The sequence below is a fragment of the Ursus americanus genome, chromosome 4 (assembly GCF_024610735.1).
Source record: "Ursus americanus isolate L20-20 chromosome 4, mUrsAme1.1.p, whole genome shotgun sequence".
Lineage (NCBI taxonomy): Eukaryota > Metazoa > Chordata > Mammalia > Carnivora > Ursidae > Ursus > Ursus americanus.
Window position 1 is genome coordinate 95,737,465 of NC_142130.1, and position 25,134 is coordinate 95,762,598.

Below are 25,134 nucleotides of genomic sequence, written 5' to 3' on the forward strand. Positions count from 1 at the left end.
GGTGACCCCTCCCAGACAGCAGGGCCTCCCTCTATCTGCTCGACACCCACCTTCCGAGGGTTGCTCATCCCCTGAGATCTGCAGGTACAATTCCTTCGACTTGGCGTTCAACTCGCTGCAGAAAGAAAAAAAGGGCTGTGGACCCTGACAAATGCTGTCTTATTTCTTGAAACAGCATTTTTTTTCTGATTATAAAGAAACACAAATTTCCATCAATAAAAGATGGTCTGCCACCTCACCACCCCCTACAATTCCCGTTATTATTTGGTTCCTGGTCTCCTAGAAGTCGCTGCTACCTTCTGGCTGATGACGGAAATGTTCTCTCTGGCGCTATCCGACACGGTGGCCGCGAGCCACAGGTGGCCCCTGAGAGCTCAAAATGAGCCCGTGCACACTGAGGGCCTGAACTTAATTTTGTTTCATTTTAATTAATTCAAACTTAAAGAGCCACATGTGGCTAGTAGTTACTCTGTTGAAAAGTGTAGCTATATAATTATCTAAAAACAGAGAGCATATTTTTGTAACTTGTGTCTGTAACCTGGTTTTTTTCACTTAAGGTATCAGATCTCTTTCCAGGTCAGAGAGTACAGAGCAGTGCCCCTTTTCATAGGCATCCAGGGTCCTCCGATCTGGCCTTAGGAGATTTTCTTTAGTCCAATCCTTAGCAACCAACCCTTAATAATGGCTTTTTTGTTTCTATCATTTCATAATTACAAACAAGCTGAGATAAACACGCTTATACCCATCTTTGTACACACTGTGTGATTATTTCCTTAGGAAGACTGTAAATGCCAGTCAAAATGTACGTGCATTTAAGAGATTCGGGGGGGGGATACATATTGAGGACTTCCAGAATGGTTATTCCAATTTATACTTCCACCAGCCATTCTCACTCGCCTATTCTTTACCAACCTGTAAGGTGAAAAAATTCTCTCTTTTGTTTACATTTATATTTCTTCATGCTGAGATTGAACAACTTTTCAGAAGTTTCTGGCTATAGTTCTTGCTTTTCTGTTTTCTAGCTCAGATATTGTTCCCGGTTTTCCAGGAGAAGACTCATATTTTCATTACTGATTTATAAAACCTCTTTATAGTATTTACACCTGGGACACCTGCTGCCAGTCCTGTTTCAGTTGTTCATTGTTTAAGCATCAGAAAGCAATTGATTTCTACAGTTTTAGAGCTAGCCACTTTACTGAAACATTATTTATATGTTTCCTATGACTATTTCTGATGGTTTTAACTGATTTTCTTGCAATCATATCACCTCCAAGTGATTCGTTTTGCCTCTTCCTCTCGGTACCTACACACTGCTTCCTTCCTCTTCTAACTGCACTACCCATACTTCTAGAACAAAACAGTGGGCATCTTTCTCTTGGCTTTAACAGGACTACTTCTGGTCTTTGTCATTTGCAGTGATTTCTTTTAAGCTTATTAAAGAAGTGGCCATAAACCACATTCTAATTAAGATTTTAAATTAGGAATGCCCAGGAAATGTCACTGGTCAGCTCGGCATCTACGGAGATAAGTTTGTTCTCTCCTTTGTTCTGACATCACAACGGGTTCAGTTAACAGATCTCACGGAGCCATCCGTACGTTCCCGGACCGAAGCCGGCTTCTTAAGGTGCTACGAGATGCTGCCCCAGAAGACGTGACTTAGAATTCCTACACCATTTCTGATCAGTGGACCGCACTTTCCCCTTTGTTCCCTGTTAGGTTCTGGTATCAACCCGAAGAAAGAAATTCTGCTCCATTCTGCTCCACACAGTGGGTATTTCTAAAGTAAAGGGAGCCCAACCAGAGTGCTCTCCGGTCACGGCAGGACACGGGCCAGGAGGAAACCCATACCCAGAGCTGCCTTCAGAAAGAAACCCAGATTCAACCCAAAGCTACCTCGGATATTTAATACACCTTTTCAAAGACAAATTTGTGAACGTTTCTGTTTTGGGTGTGAACGGTGCTACACACTGATTTTGGGATCTGGCAGCCGTGAGCAGGTGGGCTCTGCGGGCACAGCCCGCGTTCACTGGGCTGTACGCACAAGGTGAATTCTTCTTCCCAGCTGAGGTCGGTGGTGGTTGTCGCGAGGGCGCTGAACTTCTGAACGGGATCGTTCAGCCGAACTACACACTGTGGGTTAACGCTGCCTGGAATCAAACAAAGGGGCATTTCTATTTTTTAAATTGCATTTAAAATAAAATAAAATTTAAAAAAATACATAGTTTGCATATAACAGGCTGAATTAAATGCCTGACTCGTTCTTGGCTCACCCACTTCTGAGGGACTCTTCTTTACTCCATTTGCCATTAACAGACTCTCAAAGCACTTCACTTGGGGTTTAAGGTTTTCTATCCCCAACCTGATATCTCTTGGCCTGGATTGTGGACCCCAGGGGCCCCTGCTCCCCTCCCTGGATGGGGGACACTCCCCAGGGATGACATTAAGACCTCAGATGTGGCCCCCACTTTTGGACAAGATGTCTTGCTTGCAAAAAGAAAGGCCTCTGGGATGACCCCTAAATTTGGGGATACCCCACAGAGAACCCATATCCCTGACTTAGGAGGGATATGTTTTTACATGTGACTCAGCTCAGTCAGAGACCTGTTTGGGGATCTCTGATCCAGGTAATGGGACATTTCACTAATAAACAGTTATTTCTGCTTCAACGCGATGCTTGTCCCATGGCACGGAGCTGTGAATATACTGTGTAACCAGTAACCGCCGGACCAGACCCCACACCGTGTTAGGTGTTCCACACACGTCATCCTACTGGTCTTCACCATCACCCTCGACAGGAGACACAGACCCAGGTGCGGACCTGCCAGCAGAGGCGAGGAACAGGGACCCCCGAGGCAATCCCCCACAGCTAGCTCTGCACAGAGTCTCGGTTGTCAAATGTGGACAGTCTGTGCTTTGGGGACCAGAAGAAACTCCCCGCAGATAAGTAACCCTTAGCGTTCTCAGACACTAAAGAATTCATTCCTGTTCTCAGCAAAACTGAATTGCGGTGGAAAGATGGATCCCGTTCCAGGCCGCTGTGCATTTGGGGTCTTGGCAGCCAATCGGGACCACCTAAAAAGAAGGGTCTGCTCTGCAACACTTGTCCTCGCTCAGATAACAGCCTCTCCTAGCACCGAAGGGTCCCCAGTGGGCCCAAAGCCCTTCTGACACCCCATAAACCGCCCATATGGCACCCTGGCTTCTGGGAAAGGAGAAGGTGCGCGTCTCGCATCAGTCAGGAATGCTGAACACGTACGTTCAAAAGTTTAAAAAAAGGGGGGGTGCCTTCCAGACGAAAGAAAAGGGCAAGGTCACGACTGCATTCCCTTCCTCCCTCGGCCCTCCTGCATGCACAGCCAGGACTGGTGTTGAACCGTCGCACATTACTGTTCTGGTTTTCAGCGGCTCTTTGCTCAAAGGCAGGGCTCCCACTGCAGACCCAACTGGATGGAGGGTGCCGCAGGGAACCCAGAGGCCACTGAGAACCCGCAGGTCAGCCCTTGCTCTGCTGTGCGGCGGGACGGTCACTCCTACAGCCGGCAGGGCCCCCCGCACCCCAGAGCTTCCTCCAGCCCGGCCACCTGCCTGCAGCCCCAGGATCATTTAGCAGCGAGGCTCGGATGTTCTTCACCGATAATCTGAGCTCGTGAGCCCTTGGAGGTTTGGGAGGGCAGGATTCCTGAGGAGTAGATGAAGTGCGTTGTAGATTCTGCAAACGGAAAACCAAGAGCAGTGACCTGGGGAGAAGAGGAGGCAGCCGCCCGACACCTGCCACGGGGCGGGGTCTTCAGGAAAATCCGCACTGGGCAGGAGGCGGGGGGGCGGGGGAGGCTAACCCTGCGGTCTCGGCTCCATAACAGTTTTCCATTCTTACGGGAAGCGAGGGTCCCCACCAACCATAACCTCTTCGCCTGCGTGGGAGCCTTTTATATCCAGATAAACCAAGTGAAGCAGCAGTGCGCTCAGCCAGAGAGGGCTCCCGGAACCCGGCTGTGAGTAGAGCCTGGAAGCAATGCTCGCCTTGCGGACCCAGGCCCGATGCAGGAGAGAAAGTGGGACACCCTCGCCGGGCTGCGGGCACCCACTGCCCACCGGCACCAAGCGGGCCACCGGCCTGACACACACGGCGAGGGCCATCAGGCAGACCTGCCATCCGGGTGGGGAGTGTAAGTGGCACCTGGGTGACGCACCAGAGCGGTGACAGAGTCAGGTGCTGCCGGGACCGGCGTCCATCCTCCTCACGTCCTCCAACGGGCGACGAGGCCTTCCCGACATAGAAAAGGCTCCTCCAGCCCGGGGGACTCACCTTAAACCATTTCCCAAACGGGCTTCCTCCCTCCCGCACGGCTACAAGTGTTGTGCTTTTGATTTTGTTTCAAGATTTTATTTATTTGTGAGAGAGAGCGCATGCTGAGAAAGCACAGGCCGGGGGGGCAGAGGGAGAGGGAGAGGCGGGCTCCTGGCTGAGCAGGGAGCGGGACCTGGAGCTCGATCCCAGGACCCCGGGATCATGACCGGAGCTGAAGGCAGATGCTTCACCGACTGAGCCCCCCAGGCGTCCCCACGAGTGCTCTTTAAAAGGGGCCTGTTGGTTAAGGTCCAACTCTGGGTTTTGGCTCAGGTCATGATCTCGTGTTTGTGGGATCGAGCCCCACATCTGGCTCTGCACTCAGCAGGGACTCCGCTTCAGATTCTCTCTCCCCCTCCCCCTCCTGCTCACTCTCTCTCTCAAATAAATAAATAAAATCTTTAAAAAAAAAATAAAAAGGAGGGGGTCCCTTAAGTACAAGGTCTAGGAATCGTGGAAAGGCTTCTCAGAGACACCACAGGTCTCTATGCAAACAGAGCCTTCCAGGAAGGGATCCTGGGTACTGATCCGACCTCAGATGTTTTCTTAGGGGAAAGCTTACCAACATCTCGAGGTCACCATTTAGAAAACACTACTATGAACGAGGACCTTGCCAACTGTGAGCTGCAAGAAGTACTTGCAAAAGTCCTTAGGATCCAAGTCCGTCAGCACTGTGACCCGAGCAATCACATTGTCTATGTGTGATGGTTAATCGTATGTGTCGGTAGGACAGTACACGGGGTCGTACAGGTATTGGTTTCAGCGTTGTTCTGGGTGTTTCTGTGAGGCTATTTTTGCATGAGATTAACATTTAAATCAAAACCCAGTGAAAGAGATTGCCCTCCCTAATGTGGGTGGGCCTCATTCAATCAGTTGAAGGTCTGCTAGAACAGAGGCTGATCTCCCCTGAAAAAGAGGGGCTTCCTCAAGCCTGACTGCCTTCACGCTGGGATATCAGTGTTTTCCTGCCTTGAGACTTGAATGGAGACACCAGCTCTCCATGGCTCTCAAGCCTGCTGGCCTTCAGGCCGGAACCCCACCACCCGCTCTCCTGGGCCTCCAGCTTGCTGACTCACCCTGCAGATCCCAGGATTTGTCAGCCTCTGTAATCACATGAGCCAATTCCTTATAATAGATTTTTGTGTATATGAACAAATATACATTTTTATATATAAATATATAATTGGCTCATGCAACTCTGGAAGCTATTATATAATTGGATATTTTACATATATATAAAAAGCCCCCTTGCTTCAGGGGCACGTTCTCATTGCTAATTGGGTTTCCCAGATACCTCAGTCCTGGAAGGATGAGATCCCAGGCCACAGGCCCTCAGTGGACAGTGAAAATCAAGTTTTGGCTCCAGAAAGGCAGAGGGTCAGGGCTAATTAGGGCAGGGCCATGCGGACCACCCCAGACACCTATTCCTCCCATCCCAAGGGGCTCTGGAACCCTGTGCCCTGGACTCGCAGCACGTCCCTGACACCACCACGATCGCCCAGCAAGCAGTCAGGCATTCTCGCTCACCATGGGGCAGGGAGACATTCGAAACACAAGCGGATTCTCCAGGAGGGGGACCGGGATCCCCGATGGGTCATGAAGCGTCACGCTCCGTGGCTTACCTGAACTTCCCTCACATCCACAGGCTTGGTGCTCAGAACTACCGACGGGGAGGCAGCCCTGACCAGGCACTTCAAGATGTCCTTGAGAGTTTCAGACACGGCATTGGTCTCCGCCACCCGGTCCTGCCAAAAGACGGGGAAGTCACCAAACCACTTCCGAACTGTGCACCGTGCGGCTGGAGGGCAGGCGACCGCCGTCCTCACTGCATCCCTGGGACCAAGCACACGGGGGGCTGCCCGGGCTCTGGGACATAAGATCCGGACAGGTGACCTACTCGTTCTCATCTGGCAGACAGGGTCCGCCTTACTGATCTCAGAAGAAATTCCTGCTCCCTATATTTAAAATGGAAACAATCAAGGCTCGTACAATATACGAAGATGTTGCTTTTTCTGTGCAGACCCTTTCAGACAGATGTGGTTTTTTTCTTTCTTGCACGGCATGGGGTAATTAGAAAGCGTCAAGTAGATGAAAGGGCCCAGTAAGAAAGGTGAGCTTGTAGAGAAACAAAGCTGGCTGATTTCTATTACCAGGTGTCAACTCCATATAGTTATAATAATTAATCCCCAACTGAAATGCGTTCCTGTGTTCTAGAATGTTCACAGCACCACTATTCATAAAGCCCCAAACTGGAAACCACCTAAGTATCCACCCACAGCTAAACAGATACATCAGCTGTGGTGGGTCACGCGGAGGAACGGTCCACATTCTGGTGTAGACGCCCTCCCTGCGGGGCTCCAGCCGCCCCCTCCCTGCTCAGGGGACAGGACCTCTGCACGCAGGGACTCCCACCAGGACCACAGACCCATGAAAGACCTCCCGCCTTGCAGGGCTGGAGTGATTTCGGAGATTGGCCCGCGGAGGGCTGGCTGGCCAGGCCCCGTTACGCAGACTTGATCCCACTCTGCCCAACTCTGAGCATCTACTCTCTGCTAGAAACTCTAATTTATCCAAACGGCTAATGCTTCCATCACTATCATTCTCAGGATATGTCAGGCTCAAGTCTACGCACTTATATGTATTACCTGATTTAATCTTCACAACCACCTTGAATATCATTATCCCCATTTTACTGATGAGGAAACTAGCGCACAGAGACGTTAATGAACACATGTAGGGTCACACAGCTCACGAGTGGCAGAGCCGAGAGTCAAATCCAGGCGTTAAGGCTCCAGGGTCTGCACTTAGAACCACCACGCTGTCGTCTTTCTCTTTAATAGGTCCTTGATATCCCTATCTTTCCTTTTTTAATGGAGGTGAAATTCACATCACATAAAATTAACCATTTTAAAGAAGGCACTTCAGTAGCACTCAGAACATTCAGTGCGTACAGCTAACCTCGCGAGGTTCTCGCTCACCCGATCTCCCACCACCCGCAGTCACCCCTGCCCTCCCCACCTGTCCCCACCAACAGCCCCTGCCTGCCCTGATCCGCCTGCCACCTGCATGACCTGCCTGCCGGGGAGATCTCCCAGCAAGGGGCTCCCACAACACGTGCTTTTGTCGGGCTTCTCTCACACGGCATGACCTTCCCAGGGTTCCTTCGTGCTGCAGAAAGTGTCAGAGCCTCCCTGGTTTTTTTATGGCTGAAAAAATCCTCCATCGTGCGGATGGATCTCATTTTGTTTACATACTCAAGTCTTTTTTTAACCCCCACGATTTCCTGTCCCTTTACAGAGGAGGAAACACAAGGGTAAAGATGAATGTTGGGGTGCTCAGATGTCCGAGTTCCTCCCCAGATGGGCAGCCGGCTCAGGCCACCCCCAACCCCGTGCCGTCACGTCCACCGGGGGGGCTCGGAGGCTCGGGTCCTGCACACACAGGACCAGCTCCCAGGGGGCTGGCTTCACTCTACACTTGGAAAGTCTCGCTTCTCATTCACGCGAGGAGCACGTGATGGTCGGAGAAGCCCACGGGACACTGGGGGGCAAGGTGCGAACAGCAGACAGAGCATGGCGCTGCTTGGGTAAGAACGGGCGAACAAGCTCGTTTTTGCAGAAAGAAACCCGGGACAGAGAAACACGAACTAATTAATGAACAAAGTTACAGGGTGCAGGGGTGGATGGGGTGGGAGGGACAGGGTAGAGACTGGACATCTAAGTAGAAGGTTACACACAATTTTGACTTTTGAACCATGTAAATATTTTATATTTTCAAAAAGTACATGTAAATTTACAAGGTTGGGGGACAAAAGCTAAAAGTGAGTCCTAGCAGGAGCCAGGGCACTCACCTACCAAGCTGATCACCCGCCACACAGAGAAAGGGTTAACTCAAGGACTCAGGAACACAGGGGTCAGCCCCCTCGGGGGGAGGGGGGGTGGATGCAAAGGCAGGTGCGCGTCAGCCGTGGGCTGGGACAGCAGCCCGATGACCACGCCGTGTGGGCCAGGAGATGCGAACATGGGAAGGAAGGGGAAACAGGACGGGAACCGGGCCTCCCGGGAAACAGTCGGAGGCCCTGGGGTGACCGAACGGCCAGGAAAAGTGACAGTTCTCATGTGTGCCGGTTAGAAGAGTTACAATTCAAGCGTATTTGTCTTAAAAACAACAAAAAACTGGGGCGCCTGGGTGGCACAGCGGTTAAGCGTCTGCCTTTGGCTCAGGGCGTGATCCTGGCGATCCGGGATCGAGCCCCACATCGGGCTCCTCCGCTATGAGCCTGCTTCTTCCTCTCCCACTCCCCCTGCTTGTGTTCCCTCTCTCGCTGGCTGTCTCTCTCTCTGTCAAATAAATAAATAAAATCTTTAAAACAACAACAACAACAACAACAACAAAAAACTGCACGCATTTATACCAAGGCATGAAAGGTAAGAACATGTGTGGATGAAAGCTCACAGTCGCACGTTTCGCCATTGGGGATCTCTTCGCGGTTGAACAAAAGTTGGAAACAGAGCAAGACTGCGAACGACCGTCATAAACACCCCTGCAAAGGAATCACGGATCACCCGAGCCTCTGGCACATGTGATTTTGAGTGATCTCTCCAGCCACTGGAAGTGACCACAGGGTGACATTGTACTCCCACTCCCTGCTTCCAAATTCATTTCTTCCAACACCAAAGACCGTGGGAAGCAGAGGGATCACGTCCTGATTTTAGATGCACCTTCGCAAAAACGGGGCAGGGTGGGGAGACACCAGCCCCTGGGAGCCAGCCCGTGGCCACAACCTGAGCTGGAAGGGGACTGCCTCAGGGAAGGAGAGAGGGATAAATAATCGGGCACGACAGCCCATCCAGGAACCCCGCGGCAACATGACGTCAGTGGTTCTCAGCGTCGGTGGCACAAGAGTGCTAGAAACAATTCCTGCAAGAGGGGCAGTGGCGGGCAGGCCCAGGCTTTCCTAAAGCTCCCCGGTGGGTGGAGGGCCCAGCGTTAGATCCCTCCTGCCCCGTCAGGGCGGCCCCCTGCTCTTGGAGAGGGGAGAAGCCTACTCACATCGGAGCGGTGCTGGGCTGAGCCTCTATTCCCCAGATCAGGGGGTCACGACGCACCTACGTTCTCACACTGGGGGGGGGAGGTTGTAAGCACACATGGACTGACCTCCACCACTGCCTTGGGCTGCACAGTAACGGCCGTTTCCGGAGCACTGATGAAGGACCAGTGGATCTGGATGTCCTCTCTCTTCTCTTTCATGTGGAGCTCCAGCTATCAAAACACAAAGTTACCGGAGAGCTACACATTCTAGCAAAACCCCACGCCCTCTCCACCAGCGCCTTCCTCGGCCTCGACCTCCCTCTCAGAGGATTCTCAGCATGGGCGGCTGGAGGCCAGATGTCATGACAACTCTGTAATCTCGTACGTGAGTAATTCTCCATGCTTTGCGCTCTCTTCTGGGAGAGGCACTGAGCGCGCAGCAGAGGGAGGAAGGGGTGGAAAGGGGGATGCTTAGCCCAACCCCACGCTCCCACGTTCCCTGAGGGCTGTGCACACAGTGCACGGGTGTTCTCATCCTCTCTGGCCTGGGCCAGTGCACGCCCTTCCACTGGACTCTGAGCTCTTGCAGTAACCTGTCGGACTGGACCCGTCCGTGGTGGCAGCATGATGCCCCCACCCAAGACGTCCACACCCAAATCCTCGAAGCCTGTGGATGTGTGACCAGATACGGCAAAGGAGGCTCTGCAGGAGGGACCAGGGTAAGGACTGTGAATGGAGGGGTAATGCTGGGTCATCCCAGCGAGCCCTCAGAGACGGAAAAGGAAGGCAGGAGAGCAGCCAGCGAGAGGTGCCTTGAAGATGGAGGGAGGATGCCAGGAGCTCAGCAATGCGGTGGCCTCGAGAAGCTGCCAGCAGCCCTCAGCTGACCGCCAGCAAGAACACAGGCGCTCAGTCCTACAGTTGCAAGGAACAGAATCATGCCAACAGCCCAGCGAGCAAGGAAGCAGATCCTCGCAGAGCTTCCGGACGGGAAGGCAGCCCACGATGTTAGCCTGTGTTGGACATCGGACCTCCAGAATGGCGACATAATACATTTATGCTGAGTTTTTTAAAAAGATTTATTTATTTTTTAGAAAAGAGAGAGCGAGCACGGGGGGTGGGGTGCAGAGAGAGAATCTAAGCAGACTCTGCACTGAGCGTGGAACCCAACACCGGGCTGGTCTCACAAGCCTGTGATCACGACCTGAGCCAAAACCAAGAGTCTGATGCTCAATCGACTGAGCCCCCCCAGGCGCCCCGACACTTATGTTTTAAGCTAAATTTGTGGTGATTTGTCTCAGCAGTCATAGCAAACGACTACACGTCCCTTCGTTTTTCAACCACAGACTCCTTCTAAGGCACAGATCCTAGCTCTTCACCTCCGTCCCTCCCCCACCCTCCGCGAAGGAAGAAAGAGCAGCTTTCGGCAGTACTACCCACTCCTCGGGACCCTCAGCTCATGCGAGCATCAGGGTAAGACAGTGATGCCTTCCCTCGGCCTCTAGTCCTGGGTGATTCCAGGGCGGGGACCTGTGGTTGTGTTGCCGCAAGTGTGTGAGTCCGGCCCCCCAGGCCGGGCAGGTCACAGGGCAGCGAGACCACCGCGGGCCCCCTTCTTCTCCTTTTATCTGAAGGACAGCAGAGCAGCACGGGTGTCTCCCGCCTGGGGCATTAATAACCCATCGATCTCCCGCAGCTGAATCCGCAGAGCGGCTTGAAACTGTGTTATGAGATCAAAGATATAATTGTGGTCCTCGTCTCTGAGCTGCGTCAGATAGCACAGAAACAGCATCTCGGAAACTCTATCTCCTACGTGGAGGTTTATGGGGCCTGCTGCACTCACTCTGTCCCGAAACAGGCGTCCAGTGTTGGCTAAATGTGTCCCAGACTTTGGAGTGATTTTACAATTACACTGTCCAAAACGTTTGGGGGAGCAGAAGGCCAGGAACACCTGACAAGTGCATGAAGTAACACGTACCCTCCTCAACCCTCAGAAAGGGAGTGTTAGTGACGGGGGCTGGGAGGGTTGGCTTGCAGAAAGAAAGCCATTTCGGTAGCCAGAAAATCCCATTTGCCCCGGCTACTCAAAACCACATCTGTGTAAGAAAAGCGTACAGAATATCCTCTTCCCTTGGGTTGAGGGCGCTGTACGACTCAGGCTCACCCCCCAAATTTGCAGCCAAGCACAGGGACAGAGGACAGGAAACACGGGGTTGAAGCCGCACTGACCCCTAAAACAGACCCAGAAATTCACAACGTTCACACGCTGGCTGAACGGAGCTTCCGTGGACCCCTGCTTTGCGTGAGGGACACACTGTTTTCTGATGGTTCAGGCATCCAGAAATTCCCCTAATAAGCCTATTATGAGTATTATCTACGTCTCTCTATAACTACTATAGAGATCATTATTAATATGGTGTAAAATATACGAGCACCCCTCGGAGATACGACAGGTCTGCTTCCAGAACACCGCGATAAAGCACGGATCACCATAAAGCAAGTCAAGTGAAGGTTTTGGCTTCCCAGCGCATATGAAGTTATATTTAGGGGCGCCGGGGTGGCTCAATCGAGTGTCTGACTCTTGATTTTGGCTCAGGTCACGATCTCAGGGTCGTGAGATGGAGCCCTGCGTCGGGCTCCACGCTCAGCGGGGCGTCTGCTTCTCTGCCTCTGCCCCTCCCCCCACTCTCACGCTCTCTCTCTAGAATAAATACGTATTTTTTTAAAGCTATATTTACACTGTCCTGTCGTCTACAGTGCACAAGCATTACATCTACAAAGACGGCACACATACTTCACTGTTATGAAACGGTCACCACCACGTGAGCTTTCAGAGTCGTGGTCACCGACCGCAGGTCACCGTGACACATATAATAAGGGAACAGTGTGACATACGACAGAATCACCCACACGGGACGGAGACACGCAGCGAGCGAAGGCTACTGGAGCAACGTGCCGACAGGCGTGTCCACGCCGGGCTGCCACGAACCTTGCGCGGATAAAAATGAGGCATCTGCACAGCGCGACGAGATGAGATGCGCCTGTGCACATCTGTTGCTACGATAATCGTAAGTGCATTGTGAGAAAGATAACAGTAATCCCCATCTTTTAAACTTATAAAAAATAGTAAAAGCTCTTTTAAAGTTGACCTTTTCCAGAAACTAAAAAGAGGAATGCCCAGTCCAGCCGCTACGGCAGTGTTCCAGCCGCAGAGGACTGCTGGGGTCTGGCCCGGGCTCCGAAACCAGACCCCCGTCCTCCCCTCAGGTGCCACTCGCCCTAGCTCTGCCCGTCAGCAACAGCCCCGGTCTGTTTAAACGCCTTGAGAAGTATCATGTCTCCCAATAGCGGTAGGTGGGCAACCTCTGAATTCATGATAGGCGTTCACACGTATCTGTATATGTGTGTACGGGTGGGAGTCGGTGTGGATGCATACGTGTGTCTGCGTGTATACAGTATGTGCATATACATAACACACACTGTATTTCCTAAGCTACAATATAATATAGAGGGTTACAGTCGGAAATTATGAAATAAAGGATTGATAAAAACACGGGAAATCACGGCCCTGCGCTCGCACCAGGCTTACCCTATAGGTTACGAGCGCTGTCTTCCCATGACCCACTCGATCTACCCAAACTCACCTGTAGATGAACCGGCGAGAGCCGTGCACCATACAGCCGGCGCCCCGTGTCTTCGGGGGACGCGGGCCCCACGCGCACCAGGAACTGAATGGCCTCGCCCACCACGTGACAAGACACGATCTGGAGGAGGCACAAGATAGGACAGAAAGGAGAATTCGTCCCAAATACCCTTTTCTTTCACTGAATAAAATAATCAGGACCTGAAAGATTAGCAAGGACAAGACGTCAGAGTTCCAAACGTGGTAAATACCCAGATCCGCATCTTTTCCGTTATGGGATAGTTTGAAGACTGGAAACAACACTCCAAATCTTCTCTTCCTGATGCATTTCTCAAGAGCTAAACTCGGTTTTGCCCGAATCTAGTCGTTATATTCTTTCCACATAAAAAGTTTTTCCTGGATACTGTGTTCTGTTTCTCCACACCAGCTGATTTAAAATTCCCCAGACATTTCCACGTTCATATGGAGTAAAAGCCATTACCCAACTCCTCTCTCTAAAAATGAGCCTTAGAAAGAAAACAAGCGATAGATTTTATAAGCAAAAAACTTAAAAATATACTTGGAACACCATAAATTGTTTCTATCTAGATAATTTTCAATCTGTTGTGGTTTTCAAAGACGTGGGGATAATTCAAAGAACATATAAAATATTAAACACTTAGGAAATTATACAACCTTAACAAAAATAGCATTACAAAGTGAGTTCGTTTAAGAACCTATAGGACGAAGTCAAGTAATTACACCAGGAACAAACCAGACCACATTCCCAATAAAAATCACAAAGCATTTTAGAGAGAGTGGTTACCGAACAGAGAAATATCAACTTTCTGCCACAGAATCCCTCCATAGGAGAGGATCTTCTAGAATGAGGGGTCACCCCTGCCCTGGCAGAATGCCAAGCAAGCCCCCGGGGATGACAAGGAGCCAGGTGCCAGGTGCGCACCGGCTGGGAGGAGGGGTACTGCAGGGGGCGCCCGGCAGGTGGCCAGTGTGCCAGGCCAGAGCCAAGTCACCAGGAGGCGGAGCTTAAAGCAGGAGGGACCCCCACCTTCCCATGGGAACACTGCCGGCTGTCACTTGGGAAGGAAAAGAAAATTCTTCAATTCTCTGGTGGATTTATCAGAATCTAAAATAAAATATCAAGTGGAAAGATTATCCAAATAGTTCCTTTATCCGGCCTGCTGTTTCCCCAAGAAGTTCAGGCTAGGGCATCTGCCCCCTTCTTCTTTCTCATCCCCAGCTAATTCCTTCCTCCCCACCCCCAAGGGCCCTGCGTCCAGAGCCTCTCCGCCCCCCCGGCCCATCTGCCCTCCCAAGGAGACCTGACCGGGACGCTGCGGCTCCCCCAGCACCCACCGCCAGGGTCTGTCCCCAGCATCCACCGTGGGAGGCTCGACGGCACAGAATGAGAAAGGAAAGCGTCGCCTGCTCCCGATGCTGACAGACGCCACCCCACACCGTCCCCCCCGTCCTGGCAAGGTCGCACTAGGGGCTTGAGCTATGTGCGTGAGTTTACACATCTCCATCGTGTTATTGCCTCTGCCGAGTTCACAAAAGGTTGGAACAAAAAAATGTTTGTATAAGAAATGTCGTCTATTCATTTTAAAAATAAATGCTCTATAAACAATCCTTTTTGGAGGAACATACTTTCGTGCCAGATGAGTTACGAACACAAATGACATGACACGGAGAACATTCGCTGTCCTCGTTGCGACGGCCTGGGCCTCGCGCCGCTCTGAGTAAAACACCCGAGGATGACTGCTTGACTCCTGTTAGGTCTCCAGAACCTTCTCTACTAAGCTAATTAGAATTTTAGCAATAAAATCCCAAGGCTTCATCAGCGCTCTGGAACAAGGAGTGGGTTCTCCTTTGTATCCAGTTCTACAGAGCATTCCCTACCCCGTCCCTGGGTATGTGGCTGGCCTAAGCACATGATTGAGAGCAAATAAATAAACAAGCAGATTGAGACTTAAAAGACTTTAAAACATCTAGAACCAAGACTCCGATGGTCACAATTCCTATTCAAGTCACATCAAGAAAGTAAGTAGAGGGGCGCGTGGGTGGCACAGCAGTTGAGCGTCTGCCTTCGGCTCAGGGCGTGATCCCGGCGTTATGGGATCGGGCCCCACATCAGGCTCCTCTGCTATGAGCCTGCTTCTTCCTCTCCCACTCCCCCTGCTTGTGTTCCCCCTCTCGCTGGCTGTCTCTATCTCTGTCAAATAAATAAAAAAATCTTAAAAAAAAAAAAAAGAAAGTAAGTAGAGTACTAAAGACAGAGCGTCTGTGGGTCCCAATGTCCTCTCACCGAGACCCGTGGGTGGGTCTTCCTGGCCCTAGTGGTCCTGACCCCCTACAGGAAACTTGTCACACAGACGAACCGTTCCTGGGCCTCACTGCAGCACTCCGAGGGAAAAGGGGGTTACAGCAGCTGTCCGAGGCTGCCCCACGTTACGGCTTGGCCCGACGAAACACTGCTAGCACTATGGCTGTGAGCCCTGCTGAGGGACCATGATGGGACCAATCCTCGTCCTGGCCAGCCCACCACGCCTGCCACCCTGGGGATAATAATGCTTCATTTATCAAATGGACAAGAACAAAATGCAAAGGCTTTACAAATAAGTAATCTTCTTTCAGTTGCATTAAGGTGTTATCCACAAGGGGGATTAAATTCTCTCTACCCCGGTGAACGGGGGCAAGCCTTCACCACCACACAGGGGACCCCTCTCGGAGCAGCAGAGGGTGGGGGCCCCTTCCAGCTAGTTGGCCTTCCCAAGGGGCCTGAATGTCCGGGGCTGAAATCTGCCTAAATCCGATGAACAGGTAGAGCCCCCCTCCCCACCGTCCCACACACACCTGTGTTTTTGAGGGCCCCTCCTGAGGTTTTCAAGTTAGCTCCTCAGAGCTTCCCGATCACACAGAGCTGTTTAAATAGGGCTATTCAATCTTCAGTGCTCCGGCTTCCCGCTGAGGGGCTCTGATACTGATACCGGATTTTTAAAGTTAAGTAGAAACAATATCTAATATCTGCAATGGGACTGAGTATGTCTCCGAGAACAGACATGAACCTCTGGCCCCAAAGCAGAACTCCATGACGCCAACATCTGGGGCATAAGAGGCTCCTGTGAAAACAGCCAGCCATGAGCCCACCTGCTTTATGCTTGAGTTATTTTTTCCAAAGCGAGCAGACAACTCCCCAGTTACATAAACCATTTCAAAATCGCGCTAACAGAAAGCTGAACTGTGTATTCCGGATAAACCCCCCTCCTCTCTACAGAAGAGAGCGTTTATGGAGGTTGGACGTCATGGACTGAGGGTCCCCAAGGTGGAGACCTGGTCCACTCCCACAGATCAAGAGAGAAGGCCAGGAGGGAAGTGTCATGGGAATGTGAAGATAAGCACACGTCACCGTCACCGAAACCTGCGCAGACAGAACAGAGTGGGGGCCATCGTTCACTTTTCTGTGCTCTCTCCAGCTTCAAGAAGAAGCTCAAATAGTCACATACCTATGCGAATAGGTCTTATCTTGAAACTGTATTCCTTTGTTTAGAGTTGGGGCCAAAGAACGCCAGGCCTAGGTAGTCCTGAGTTTTGCTAACGCTTGCTGGAGAAAGGCCTATAATGTCTTCAACTCTCACTGCACTCTTCCACGTTCCTCTTCAAGTAAGCTTCTTATACAGCTGCCTCAGCAACTTCTCTTGGAACACTCTAGAGACCTGGAAATAATTTAATTACTTCTGTCCCCAAAAGAGCCAGGAACACAACCATGAAAACGCATTTAAAGGGTTGAGGTCACTGACTCTTTCTCCCTGTAATCATGCTTTATAACATCCTGAGGAAAGAACTCCAAAATGAAAGGGAAGGTAAAGCCCTTCGCTAATCATCCAGAGCTCCCAGCACCGCGGTCTAGACTCGCTTCTGTAAATGGTCTTGAAGACAGCACCAGCTGACATCAACAATCATTTCTACTCTGCAATAGAGACTCCACATTTTTTTAAAGATTTTATTGATTAATTTGTTCATTTATTTAGAGAGTGTGAGCAGGGGGAAGGGCAGAGGGAGAGAGAGAGAGACTCTCAAGCAGGCTCCGTGATGACCACAGAGCCCAATGTGGGGCTCAATCTCATGACCCTGAGATCATGGCCTGAGCCAAAACCAAGAGTCAGAAGCTTAACCGACTGAGCCCTGAGACTCAAAAGGTAAAATCCAGTACAGCTAAATATGATCAGAACATCTATGAAGTTAATCCTGCTTGCCCAGGGAAAGTGGAAAAATGCTGGAAACAAGATGGCGGCCCAACCCAAGGAATGCTGGGTTGATGCTCTACTTTATGGTACTGAGAGGTGTGCCGTGGACCACACGGGCTCCCACATCCCACCCCGGCAACACTCCCCAACCCTCCTCTTGTTGGGACACTTTCAAATGAGCAATAAGGCCGTCCAGTAATATCACGCTCCCAAGAGTTATGGGATGCGGCTTACTGTGGGCATTCCCTGGCTCAGAAGTCTGTTTGTGAACATGCCATTCTCTTTCATCAACCCTAGGTATGAAAAGACACCTACAAGACATTTCCTTTAAACTGAAGGCAGGAGGGAATTGGGTCTTTTCCAGACTGGCAGTTAGTGCTCCCCGCATGGGGCCAGGTCACTCTGTCGCACCTACCCCGAATGCTACCGCTCGGCAGTCCAACACACAAACAAACCTTCAGCTTGTCTATGGGTCCTTCACCCTGTCTTCTCCAGGCAAAGTCAGACTGCACCCCACGGCTGACTCAGCCCGGAATTCAGTACAGTAACCCAAACAGGTGGAGCTCCAGGGAGGCACGGCTCCCATCCTGGGGTGGCATCCACACTGGGTCTCAGAGGGCGGGGACTCCAATGAGAAGTCTCCGTAGCTGCCTTTGGAAAGACCCCAAGACAAAACAATTTCACAACCTGTTACCATTTTAGCATAAATACCAGGCTAATGGGATACCTGGAATTTCAAGTCAGGCAAAGGAAAAAAAAAAAATCAACCACACTTCCTTTTTGCAACGAGAGAGACAAACATGGACAACCCAGAATCAGGCCACTCCTGCAAACCAAGGGGGCTCACTGAGGTCTGGAGAGAGTGCAGGAGACCCCGGCCGCTCTCACAGTATATTTCCGTAGGCAAACATGTCCCAGCCTTAGTTACGCATGGAACACGACACAGCCAATGTCAGCTGTGCAGTTCCCCGACGTGCAGCGCAGAACAAGATTCTGGGGAAGAGTCCATGCAATTGTCTAAGTTCTGTTTGTCGCTGCAGTTTTGCAGAAGCAAAGGTGGGTTCGGGCCTCTCGTGCGCATCCCTCTTCTCCATTGTCTCTTCCGCGGTTGGGTGGGGGTGGGAGCACAGGTGATAGAAGGGTCCGGACGTGAGGAAGAGGAGTCACGGCACTGACGATGGCGTGCCAGGGCTCAGCTTGTCTCTGGAGGCTGACCGGCTTCGACTCCAGCCTCTATTACTGCATAGCTCTTAGCCACCTTGGCCAAGTGACTCAGCCTCTGTTGGCCTCAGTTTCTTCCTCCGCACAATGGGCGTGATACTTGTGGCAGAGGAGTCTGGTGAGCACTGACGAGAAGAGACAGGGCTGGGGCTGCTCACACCTGATAGCATCAGGAGCCGGGGCGCAGGCTGGCCCTCGTTCTCCCCACAGCCCTGCGAGGGAGGGATGTGCCCTTCGCAGACACCCAACCTCCAGCTCAGAGACAGAAGGAAGTGCCCAAACATGCCCAGATCCAGCCAGTGTCTCCCCGGCTTCCGAGCTGGGCCTTTCTCCATGCTCAGTGGGTTATTACGTCTATTTAAAACTGTAACCTACAGATGATCATTATACCATTAGAAGCCTCTATTTATTTACGAATGGCACTGCAGACGGAGATAATTACTGCTTTTCACAGGACACCTGGCCTCACACCAAAAAAGCCAACATCACTCCCCATCTCCAAAGATGGCTTCCAGGGCCAAGGGGTCCCCTGTTTTCAGCAGCCAGCTTTCTGAATAAACGCTGTGTCCAAAGAGACACACCATGCTCCCTAAAGGAAATGCATGGCCTTCTCACTGCGTGCCTTCCCAGCACAACTCCCAAACCCTGATTCAGACTGCATGAGTCTCCACCTGGCCCTTGCAGACCTCTCACCTCCATGGAATGGAGCGTGGAATTTCTGAATCCACGGACGTGCCGTGGAAGGGCTGTTGTGACATCCGGCAGAGCAAGAGCTGGCTTGCAGGCCGCTCACAATGTAGAAATGAAGGTTCGCCTTTTCTGGGTCAAACATTCTGGAGCAAACCTCTCCCAGGACATGCGGAGAGAACGTAGGTAGAAACTCGCTGCTCTTGTGTAAGAGGGTAATTACAGGCTGGGAGAAATTCAGAGCATGTTGGGACTGGAAGCGAAGGCAGAGGGGCCCCTGGGGAGACGCGTAAAGGTGATGGTATGGTGCAGAGTGCCCTGCTGGCCATGCCCGGGGCCTGCTTCTCGCCTCCGCCAGCTATGCCCTCATACAGCGAGGCCAAGTGACAGGGAGGCCTCCGGTCCCCGCCCGAGAAGATGGCCCGCCAGGCAAGCACGGGCTCCCTGTAGGAAAACCCACAGCCACAACACCTGCAGGGCTGCTGCTTGCGATACAGATTTGGGCCTTGTCCCCAGTTCCTGGCTCGCGGCTCCTGGCTCCATTGGCTCTCCCAAAGGATAAGAGTGTTTTGTGTGCGAAGGAGATGACTGGTGGTTGGGGGCTGGTTCCCCCCAACACCCATCGTGATCAGGGCGTTGAAACTCTCAGTCCCACCCCTGGCCTGCAGGGAGGGGAGAGGGGCTAGAGACAGAGTTCAACCGCCAAAGGCCAGTGATTGACTCAATCGTGCCTGAGTACGAAACCTCTAAACAATGGAGTTCTTGGTCTATGCGAGGAGGTGCTGGGACGGTGGCGTGCCCGGAGACGGCCTGAATCTCAGCACCCCTCCCCCTGCACCTGCCCTATGCATCTCTCCCATCTGGCTGTTCTTGACTTGTTTCCTGTATCATGAACCAGTAATAGGAAGTAAACCATTTTCCTGAATTCCATGAGTTGTTCTAGCAAATTATCAAACCTGGAGGGGCGGGAACCCCCTGACTTTATGGCCGGTGGGTCCAAAGTCCAGGTGGCCCAGCATTGGGATTGGCATCTGAAGGGGGCGGTCGTGTGGGGCTCTGCCCTTAGCCTGCGGGGCCTGTGCTGACTCTAGGGGGTCAGTGTCAGAGCTGAATGGAGTTACTGAAGACCCAGTGGGTGTCCAGAGAGTTTCTTCTCATGGAAGAAAAAGCCCACACTGCTGGGGTCAGAGCGCTCCAAGTCCACGGTGCTCCTCGGAGCCAGGGCTGGGCGGGCCGTGCGTCCGGCCCCCATCGTGGGCTCTGCAAGGCACCCCATGCTGCTCCAAGCTACGCAAGACCTCGCTCTCTGAGAAGGACGTGGGGCTGGGGAGCTGCTGAGGAACCAGCTGTTTGCCAAGGCGACTGGGGCACATGGCGGTCCTCAGGGGTGGCAGGAGAAAGTCAAGTACAGGGCACCTGGAGGGCAGGGCAGGCCTGGTTCTATTCCCCCGCAGCCCGCAGAGAGACTCAGACCAAACATGAGTCAGGAAGGTGCTCCCAGGGGGAGACCAGGATCCCCAGTCCCTTCTAGATGACCCCGTGGTCCAGGCCAGACGTGTCCCTGTCATTAGCTCAAGCGCCATCCGCACGTCCCTTGACCGGGCTGAGTCAGGGACATGAGAAAGACACAGGCTGATCATATGGCGCGAGCTGAGGAAGGGGAGGTGACGTCCTTGAAACCACGCTTGTGTTTCTTTACAACCTCTGTTTGTGGGCCCCAGGGGCCGTTGTGGACTTTCCTCCTCGAGAGCTCCACAGGGCACAGGAAAACACGACAGAGTTGACAGAGGGCTCAATATGTCTGAAACCCAGGTGGCAGGGGGGCTTAGATCCCAAAAGGAGGACTCGTTTGCTGAGAGTGTTGTGCCGATGCAGCGGTTCCAAGACACGAGGGGCCGTGGCGCGTGCCCACCTTCCTCTGAAGCGCAGGCGTTAAGAACCCCTCCTCCGGGGACACATTGCAGGACAAACTCTGATTACCTGGCCTCATCCCTTCACAAAACGGCACCTTCAAACGAGGCGCGCTCAGCCAAGACGCCCGACCGTGAGTGGAGAAGGCAGTGCGCGTGCGGGACCCATGAACTTGGGGGTGTCCTACACCCAACTTCCTGGGAGCCAGGAGGATCCCAACGGGGGGACCCCGGTGGTGGCTGTGCGTAGGCCATGGCTGGTAAGCGACGGTGGCACTCGGTGTCCCCGGGGACCCACCCCGGGACCCACTCTCCCACACCCCACGGGGGGGCCAGGGGCCTGACACCCGACGGGCGCCAGCTCGCCCCAGGACAGCACTAGCCACAGCCATGACCAGGCAATGACAAGCTCCCATTTCCTCATTTGGCCAAGAAAACATAAAAGTCAAGAACTCTGAAGAAACTCGTGAAATGAAACAAGACCCGTGTGCGCTGTGCCATTTGTCTGCGGGACGTAAGAGGCTTCTGAGAACACGCTGCGGGGCCCCTCCCAGGGGAGCAGAGGACGGAGGCTCAGTGCGGGTGGCGAGGGGGCGGACGGCCGTGTTGTTTTGAACTTTTCAATGAGCACGCACCGTTTCTGTAACTGTCTTCAAATAAACACGGTGTCACCAGCCCCTTTCTAAGTGGCTTTTCTGGCACTAAACACCAAGACCTTTGGAAATGGCCGATCGCCAGGCCCACCTCTCGGCTCCCGGCTCTGCACCTCCAGGCCAGCCCCCACGCTCCGGGCCTCCTAAATCGTCAGAGAACACCCAACAGCACCAAGCAGCAAGTGCCCGCCACAACGGGACTCGGTCCCGATCGGTCAATAACAGAGGGTGTTCACCACACCCAGACGCACTTCCCACACGGAAGTGGGGGAGTCAACTGCCCTCAGCCCCCCAGTTTCATAAAAGCACTGGGCCACCTGCTGGTCCAGCCCCTTCCAGCCCGAATGCACCATGCTGGTCTCGGCATCCTGAGCTGGGGTAGCCAATTTCCTCTCGTACCCCAGTGCCTTCCAGAGACTTCCCCACACTCGTTACAGGGATCATAGAGCACGTGACTCCAGTATTGGCAAGAGGGTGGGGAAGGAGAGCCCCCCTAGGCTGCCGGGGCCCAGGGGGCAGGGAGCAGTGCTCTGCTGCCCCATTCCGGAACAGCTGGTCACTCTGCAGCTGGCATAGCTGCAGCCTGGCAGCCCCACGTCTGCCCCCCGCCCCCCCCCCCCCCCCCCCGTCCTGATCTACTTCCCTGTGCGTGCCCGGAGAGGCGGGGACAGTAAGCACCTTGCTGTGCTGCAGGAAAGAGAAAACCGCTCCACTGTCCGTCCGCTGACGATAAAGACAGAAGCCCTGGTCCCTCCACAGCCCTGAACTGTAGTTAAAGCGAAGGAACCGGAGTGGCAAAGGCGACGCTAGCGGGGACGGGGAGCAGAAGCGGAGGGGTGGCGTTCCGGGGCTGGAGTGCTCTCCTTCTCCAGCGGGGCTCACGCAGGTGTCCCCCGTCTGCTAAACAGCACCACTAGACAGATACAAGGGCAAGCTTTGTATCTCAGAGGAAGTTTCTTAGGAGTTTTCACAGATACTTTTCATTAAAAAAAATCCTTTAAATTATTTACAGTACTTGACCAGTCTAATGAGTAATTTCAGCCTGTGAACAACCATGGACTGTAAAATGAGCTCGATATAGTGTCGAGATGGTTCAAATCTAGGTGTCGGGGCGCCTGGGGGGCTCAGTCAGTGAAGTGTCTGCCTTCGGCTCAGGTCATGATCCCAGGGTCCTGGGATCGAGCCCCGCCTTGGGCTCCCCGCTCAGTGGGGAACTTGCTTTTTCCTCTCCCCCCTGCCCCTTCCCCCTGCTCGTTTTCTCTCTCTTTCAAAAAAAAAAAAAGTCTTTAAAAAACATCTAGGTGTTGTATATATATATACACACACACACAAATATGTGCATTTTATTGAGATAATTCACATATCATTTAATTTGCCCATTTAAACTGTATAATTTAATGGTTTTTTCTTTAAGATTTATCTTTTTATTTGAGAGAGAGAGAGAATCTCAAGCAGGTTCCGCGCTGAGCAGGGAGTCCATGCAGAGCTCAATCCCAGGACCCTGAGATCATGACCTGAGCCGAAATCAAGAGTCAGACACTTGATGGACTGAACCACCCAGGTGCCCCCAGTTCAACGGTTTTTACCATATTTCACAGAGTTGTATGACCATCACCACCACTTTGAGAACTTTATCATCACCCCTCAGAGACACCCTGCGCATTGGCAGTCACTCTGCACTTCCCTCCCCCCAGTGCCCAGCGACCCCGAATCTCCTTCCTGTCTCAATCGATGTCGCCACCCTGGGTAGGCCCCGCAAGACGTGCCTTCTGTGACTAGCCTCCTCCACACAGCGCTGTGTCTTCAAGGCCCATGCACGGGGCCTGTGCCAGACCCACCTCCTTTTCAAGCTAAATACCATTCCATTGTGCAGATCTACCCGGATTTATTTATCCATCCATCATTGAGAGACCACACTTAATTTTTTGTTTGTTTAGGTTTTTACAGTGTCCACATTTTCAATAATCCTAAAACAGAATACCCTCCCCCCACCTGAGCTTTAAATTCGTTACTCTAGTCAGGAAAGATCCCCGTCGGGTGACCGCGCCCCAGCTCACCTTCTCCTGGGCAGACCTGGCCATGCTGGAGACTTGCTGCACCGCCAGCTCTAGGGGCTGCCGCAGCGGGTCCTCCTCGAAGGACAGGGGCAGCGGGCCCTGGAACAGAAGGAGAGGCACGATGAGGGCACGTCAGCACAGGGCGGCTCTCTGTAATGGTCATGTCCTGGGGATAAAGCTTTGCAAACCTGGGAACAGGTCATCTGAGCCCTTTCAATTAAACCTGTGCTTCCAGCAGCAGCCGGGCTCAAATGTCGTGAAGTCCACGTGCCAGAGAACCCGCTCACAACATAATGTGCTCGGGGCCGGGTTTGGTTACCAGAGGGGGATGGGAAGCAAGAAACACACAACAAAACCAGAGATGCGCAGTAAAGATGCCAAAGGAGGTTGTGGACGCTCGAGGTCACAGGGGACAGGGTGCTGGGCGTGGCTCTGTAGGTCTAGCGCGTTATGCGGCCAAGCACAGCAGGGTCAAGGGCTCTGCCCTCTGCTTCTTCTGCAAAAGCCAGCTCTCTCTGGTTTTAGAGAATCACCTCACCCTGCTCCACGTGGTCACCTCCTTCCTCTCCCACCACCCAAGTGGTAAGTGGGCAGGAATCCCCAGGGGCCAGCCACCTGTCCCTGGGGTTTGAGATTCCTTGGCTAAAAATGAACCAGCTGGCTGGCTGTGCCCAAGCAGTGGGTTCCTGAGCTCCTGCCTCACAGACCTCTGGGGCTGCAGGGCTCCTGCTGCCCAAGGTCTTCCGGTTCAACTCTGTCTTTGGCTCCGTGCACCCTACCGCACCCTGCGAGTAAACCCCTCCGTGGCGTGTCAGCCCATGTCCATTTTGGTTCTTGCAACTAAAGATCTCCAAATGAGAGATGTGCAATTACAGTATCAGGACCACAAGGCAACGAGACTCATGTTTTATAAAAGAAGAAATCAGGGCTGGGGTAGTCAACCCCCCCCCCCCAAGTCTTGGTCTTTTTGAAAGTAAGTTCTTGCGGGAGGCCAAAGGCTTACACCGACAACACCATCCTGGAGTGAAACCCTTTCTGATATGCTCTAAGAAGTGCATCACCAACTCCTAAGTTCTGATTGGGTGGTGAAAACATATAGTCAACCTCCCAACTTCCCACCATATGTCATCTATGTCAGACACTCTCCATTGTGGTCAACTGTTTGCAACTACAAGCCGCGATCAAGGGCAGGAGAATAAAATGGTACAAAACGGCACCAAAGCCCTTCTGACAAGCACGGTGCAAATGAACAAGCCGTGCAGTTATCCTGGAGCTATTTCTTAAGAATTCCCGATGACCAAGAAGGAACCTAAAAGACCCAGAACATTCTCACTTACACG

The 25,134-nt window shown here is 52.5% G+C and overlaps 1 protein-coding gene across 3 annotated transcripts in view; it reads right to left on the reverse strand.

Annotated features, from left to right (window-relative positions):
* C2CD2 (C2 calcium dependent domain containing 2) overlaps positions 1–25,134 on the reverse strand; it is a 51,923-nt gene that overhangs the window by 18,602 nt on the left and 8,187 nt on the right. For all 3 annotated transcript variants that reach the window (XM_087861820.1, XM_087861821.1, XM_087861822.1), the window contains exons 2-8: positions 23,795–23,893; positions 13,024–13,143; positions 9,506–9,610; positions 5,971–6,093; positions 3,582–3,709; positions 2,042–2,143; positions 51–115 (exon numbers count right to left, since the gene is read on the reverse strand). In XM_087861820.1, coding sequence (XP_087717946.1) covers positions 51–115; positions 2,042–2,143; positions 3,582–3,709; positions 5,971–6,093; positions 9,506–9,610; positions 13,024–13,143; positions 23,795–23,893 — 742 coding nt within the window. The remainder of the gene's footprint in view (positions 1–50; positions 116–2,041; positions 2,144–3,581; positions 3,710–5,970; positions 6,094–9,505; positions 9,611–13,023; positions 13,144–23,794; positions 23,894–25,134) is intronic.